Genomic DNA, 6,113 nt, shown 5'->3' with positions numbered 1-6,113 from the left:
CTTTTTAACACACACACACACACACACACACACACACACACACACACACACACACACACACACACACGAGAATCAGAAAGGAAGGAGGAGAGCAGTTCTGCTGCATACACCCTGAGAAACTGACTTCTAAGGAGATCAATAAGGAATGGCCTTGCATTCCAGCATGACATGACAGGACATTCTTGACATAGGCCAGTTGAGTGGCGAAGATACTAACCATCTGGAATTCTAACTGAGGGTATAATTTCTTTTCACTTTGTCATTATTTCAGAGAGTGATAGTCAACCATTTCTGGGAGCAAACAAGCCTGCAGCTATTGTTCTTTGTCATCTCAGGTTTCCTTTTCACTTTACAACCTCACTCCTGTGGTCTGTCGGTGTTGTTAAAAGAAGTTCTCTGTAACAAGATATGACAAGAATGACATTTCTTGCTTTATTTACCCTGGCTTTTATGCTGGTTTTTTTTAGGACTACTTTAGTGTGTGTGACATTCTATATGAACACATGCAGCTACTAGTTTTCAATTCTTTGTTTGGAGTAGAAATTGAAATAACGTCTCCAAAACATTTAGTGGCTCCCTTTTCTTTCTTTTTTTTTTTTTTTTTGAGTTGGAGTCTCACTCTGTCACCCAGACTGGAGTGCAGTGGCCCCTCCCGGCCACCGCAGACTTGACCTGCTGGGATCCGGCAATCCTTCTGCCTCAGCCTTCCGAGTAGCTGGAATTACAGGCACACACTACCATGACCGGCTGATTTTTAAAGAAAAATTTATTGTAGAGATGAGGTCTCGCCAAGTTGCCCAGGCGGGTCTCGAACCCGCGGATTCAGGCTATCCACTCACCTCAGCCTCCCAAAGGCATGGGATTACAGGCTGAGCCACCAAGCCCGGCTTTTTGTTTGTTTGTTTGTTTTTTGAGTTGTAGTCTCACTCTGTCACCCAGGCTGGAGTGCAGTGGCCGCTCCCGTCCACCGCAGCCTCGACCTGCTGGGCTCCAGCGATCCTTCCACCTCAGCCTTCCAAGTAGCTGTAACTACAGGCGCGCACTAGCACGCCCGGCTCATTTTTTATTTATTGTAGAGATGAGGTCTTGCCAAGTTGCCCAGGCGGGTCTCGAACTTGCGAACTCAGGCAATCCACTCACCCCAGCCTCCCAAAGACCGGGATTACAGGCTGAGCCACCGAGCCTGGCTCATCTGAATCTGGAAGTTGGCTATTCTCGTAGAGCACTCTATAGTACCCCTCTAGGTTAGTATTAAGTATACTGACGGGGGTAGAACAACATTCTGCTTAAGAGCACAGACCCAAGAAAACTACCTGGGTTAGAATCCCACTTTTCCCCATTTTCTTTCTATGTGACCACGGATCAGAAAGTGTGCCTCGGTTGATCTGTAAAACAAGGATGTTAATATGACTTACCTTAAGGCTTGTGGTGAAGATTGAATTAGTGAATACAAGTTAAAGAACACCCAGCTGGTGGTTCACACTCAATATGTGCTTGCTATTGTTTGAAGGTTGTAATATCATTTAAAGCTTATAACAGCTGTATCAGAATGTCAGGGCACTTATTATCATCATCTTACTAAAAAGAAAACAAGCTCAAAAATCTAACATGACTTGCTCTCTCATGACGGAGGTAATTCCATAAGCCCAGTCTTCTCATCTTTAGTTCAATTTTTTTCTGTTCTATGACATAGATGCTGTAGTCCCTGATCAATAAACTAGGAAGCGTTTCTATAAAACTGAGGTGACTAGATGATGGGGGACCCCAAACAAAAAACAGAATTATTTTTTGGAGGGTGGGCCCCTTACAGTAAGTCTTCCCCCACTAGGTAAGTGTTCTCGGGGCCCATTGGCATCAGTGTTGTGTGAACACAGGGCTGTGTTCAGCTCGGTGAATTTTTTTTTTTAATTCTTTCAATGCGTTTGCCCATTTCACGATGGGTGATCTACAAGCATACCTGCCCACACCACACTGAATGTTCAGCAGGTTTTGACCGAAAAGAGCATGACCTCCATGCCCTACTTTCCCTATTCACCCAATCTTGCTCTATGTAACTTTTTTTGGTTAGTTTCCCTGGATGAAAAAGTCAAAGGGAAACATTTTGCTGATATAAAAGAGAGGAAACAAAAAATGGCAGAAGCACTAAAAGGCAATGAAACTGACGAGTTCAAAAACTGTTTTGAACAGTGGAAAAAGTGCTTCAATAGGTGTATGGCATCAATCAGAGAGTACTTTGGTGATAATTGAAGTTTAAACATGCAAGACACAATTTTTTATTTTAAATTTTTTATTTTAAAATTGTGGGGTACAGTTAAGGGTTAGGTTTACAAATATGCATCGTTCAGGCACCCTTGTTGATAAGGGATGCAAGACATAATTTTTAATAATTAAATTCTGGGATTTTGGGAATTCCTCTCTTGTAGAAGAAACAAAGAACTAAAGCAGAGTGTCCTAGGATATTGAATGAAACCTCTTGAAAGGATTCTAAGTAATGAAATGTGAGTGGTTAAAACCATAAGGATAACTGCATATAGAAACAAGCTACTATAACTATACCAAGAAGGAGGTGGGTGAGAAACAGAGAAAGTATGAGTTAATTAAAGAGGAGGAGAAAAAAATGGAAAGGCATTGATGAGGAAAAGTCAAATATGTTGGTAGGATTAGAACAAGAACTAGATGAGTAAGGAAGGTGATCTTGATGTGTAATTTGAGTTACTTTTCATTTCAGCTCGCCACATGGCCTATTAATAAAGGAGAGACAAATGTTGAATAATGCAACAAGTATTCTGACCCATTGCATTTTAAATTCACAATTTTCATTTTATTTTAGAGTTCTAGAACCTGTGCTGAAGGCGGAGAAAAAGAGAGAGCCAGAGACACAAACACTTTCATATCAGATGAGTAGATCCAGGGTACTGATGAAAGCTTGCACAAGTTTTTCTCAGCTTTAGCTGACACCAAAGGATGGGTGCCTGTTTGTTTTCATTTTCAAAGCACACGTGTTTCAAAGACACCACCTTGAAACTCTAGAGTTCACTGCTATTAAATTTCATGCTTAGAGACCTAAGGATCATCCTGAATTGTAGTCAGTTCTGAAGTGACTGAGAGGTCTCTTTTGCAATGTGGAAAGTGACATTGCCTTGTTTTTTGCTCCTTGTTTTCTCTTGCCTAGATACACAGTACTGTCTGACAGTTCATCACTTCACCAGCCATGGAAGAAGTACATCCATCACTAAAAAGTGTGCCTCCAGGAATGAATGTCATTTTGTCGGGTGCCACCACAGCCGAGATTCAGAACATACAGTAAGAATCATGTCTCTGTGTATGTCTCTGTGTGTCTTTGTGTGTGTCTGTGTGTGTAAGGTACTGTCTAAAATTTCATGTGAGTAATGGTAAGTGATATATCATGGGAGAGGCAGCAGGATAAGTAATATGTTGAACATATTTATATTTTATTTATTTATTTGTTTGTTTTATTGAGTCAGGATGTCACTCTGTTACCCAGGCTGGAATGCAGTGGCATGGTCTCTGCTTGCCGCAGCCCTAACCTCCTAGACTCAGGTGATTCTCCTGCCTCAGCTGCTGAGTAGATGAGACTACAGGCATGTGCCACCATACCTGGCTAATTTTTTTATTTTTTTTTTAGAGACGAGGCCTCACTTTGTTGCCTGGGTTGGTCTTGAACTCCTAGGCTCAAGCAATCCTCCTACCTCGGCCTCCCAAAATGCTGGGATTATAGGAGTGAGCCACTGCATCCAGTCAAAGATATTTATAAATTTTTTTGAAGAAAGACTCCATTACATTGATAATATGGAGACCAAAGAGAAGTTGAAGACTTCTGTTCTTCAATAAGAAATCATGTTACTAAAAATGAGCAGCAATTCCAGGACTCCAGAGCTACACCCTAGACCTCAGACTCTGAGTGAGTGGTCTGAAGCCAGTTCTGGTAGCCCAAGAGTCAACCATTCACATGAGAGAATGACAGACACTACAGAGCCCAGCTCACTGTTTTATTCCTGGCCAAGAATTACCAAGAACACTGTACAGGAAAACTGGAAGGTGGAAAGAGGAAAAGGTTGATGAAGGAAACCTTGTCTTAACCACTACCTTGGTTAGATGAGGAAGTGAGAATCTGAATGATTAGCCTCAGCTTAATGCAATGAACTATAGATACATTTTACACAATTGATCTCTTTAACTTTCTCTTTCTATCATTCTAAATGAGTATTTTACTTTTTTATGTGCCTGAAGTTCTGAAATGTTTGAGAAAAGATTACTTGAGAGGATATTTATTTCATGAGATTTTAGAATCTGATTTAGCCTAAAGTACAGAAAATGATTCTGCCATCAGTGGCTTTTGGCTCTGGCTACCCGCGAATCACCTGGGCAGTTTTTACAAGCTACGCTTGGAAGAGGGCATCCCAGGCCAATTGAAACAGAACTTCAGGGTAGGAGTTCTGAACATTAGGATCGTCTTAAAAAGTTCCTCAAGGTGATTCTGATGTGTAGCCAGGTGACACAGATGCTTAGAGTCAATGCCTTTAACGTACCTAGACATCCTGGAAGCTTCCATGAATGGCTGGGTTTATCAGATTAAGGCATCGTACCAGGCAAAAATTGATATTACCCCCAAACATCCTCTGACCATACCTGTTAGGGACCAAGCCTTTTTCACCACTCAGCAGCTTTAATTAATTAGCAAACCATAGCTGCCGTAATGATAGGAATCAGGTGTTAGCCTAGACAATAGAGAGTCATTATTATCCCCTAACAAGTAGTACTGAGAAGGAAAATCAATGACTAATCCAAAGGGTCCCTAGCTTTCATTTTTGTCTCAGTGTTTTCCCTAGCAAACCTTTAGAAGATTTGTTGACTCAATCAAGCAGTCTCAGGTTCCCTTCCTCTTCTTTGGCTCGTTAATTAATGCTTGAGTTTGATGCAGATAAATCACAGTTAGGAAGAAAAGACTCTCAAGATAGGTTTTTCCTCCCAATCCATGGGTGAGGGCAAGGATACTCAGGGACCTGTGTGATGCATAGACTCAGAGCCGAAGAAGCCTTTGTTTTTCTTTGTTTCACTCATTCCCTCCTCTCATTACTCATTCTCCTTGCTCTCTCCTCTTCCTTTTGTAACAGGAGTGTAGGTCTTGCTGTGAAGGAATGATCTGCAACGTAGAGTTACCCACCAATCATACTAATGCAGTCTTTGCCGTAATGCACGCTCAGAGAACATCTGGCAGCAGTATCTCCATACCCTACCTACCAGTGCTTGCCTGGGTCTTTGTGCTTCTCTTGCTATGATGCCACTGTTCCTGGGAGAGGCAGAGACCAGCCCTCTGAAGCACAAGCCCAAAACGGTGTGAGCAGTGAACTTTGAAGAGACCAATCTTGCACTTGGCGAAGTGTGTGTTGGACCCCCCAGGCAGAAGCCAGTGGTTTGCTTTGATTAAAATGCTCCTGCATGAGGCCACAGGACTGAGAATTGGAATTTAGCTGAGAAGATGATCTGACTTCCAGGCTTCCTGGTCAAAGGGAGCTACATTTTCAGGGAGGATTCTGGTGACTAGTCTCCACTTGACTAGCTAAGAGGATTCCCTCAGAGGCTGCCAGGGCAAACATTTCTGTGATTAGCTCAGAGCAGTTCTATGAAGTCTAACTCTTCCCCCATGAGAAAGCAGTTTTCCTCATCAAAGTCAATAAGAATGCCTACTGTATAAAGAAAACTTCCAGTTGAATTAATATGAAATCTATTTGCTAGTTGTGAGGGGAAAATAAAGCTTTTAAATTATACATTGTAAATGCATGCTTGTGTGTGTCTTGATTGATGCAGAGGCCTCTGGTGAAACATGTTTACCAGGATCATCAAGGAGGTCACTAAAGTTTTGTGTCCAAGCACCATTGCTAATACAGGTTAGTTTAAAGTACAAAATTATATGCCAAAGCAACTTAATTGTTTTTTTGGGGGGGAAGGACACATTTTGGGATGCTAAATGCAAACTTAGTGAATTGAGAAGGTCTGAAAACCTCTCTGAATGAGGAAGATGACACATCATCATATGATGCACCCTCAAAAGAATCTTTGTCCAAGAAAATGACAAGGGGGTCCCTTTTCCT

The 6,113-nt window shown here is 41.8% G+C and overlaps 1 protein-coding gene across 1 annotated transcript in view; it reads left to right on the top strand.

Annotated features, from left to right (window-relative positions):
• The window catches only part of LOC103256759 (ly6/PLAUR domain-containing protein 6B), a 114,965-nt gene extending 109,167 nt beyond the window's left edge, over positions 1-5,798 (top strand). The window contains exons 6-7 of the mRNA XM_008054519.2: positions 3,173-3,303; positions 5,136-5,798. Coding sequence (XP_008052710.1) covers positions 3,173-3,303; positions 5,136-5,300 — 296 coding nt within the window. The 3' untranslated portion in view covers positions 5,301-5,798. The remainder of the gene's footprint in view (positions 1-3,172; positions 3,304-5,135) is intronic.
• The last annotated feature ends 315 nt before the right edge of the window (positions 5,799-6,113 follow it).

Source organism: Carlito syrichta, unplaced genomic scaffold (genome assembly GCF_000164805.1).
Source record: "Carlito syrichta isolate Samal-C Ts95f unplaced genomic scaffold, Tarsius_syrichta-2.0.1 Scaffold295780, whole genome shotgun sequence".
NCBI classification, from domain to species: domain Eukaryota; kingdom Metazoa; phylum Chordata; class Mammalia; order Primates; family Tarsiidae; genus Carlito; species Carlito syrichta.
Note: the sequence above shows the minus strand (reverse complement) of the source record. Positions and strands in the feature narration are given on the sequence as shown.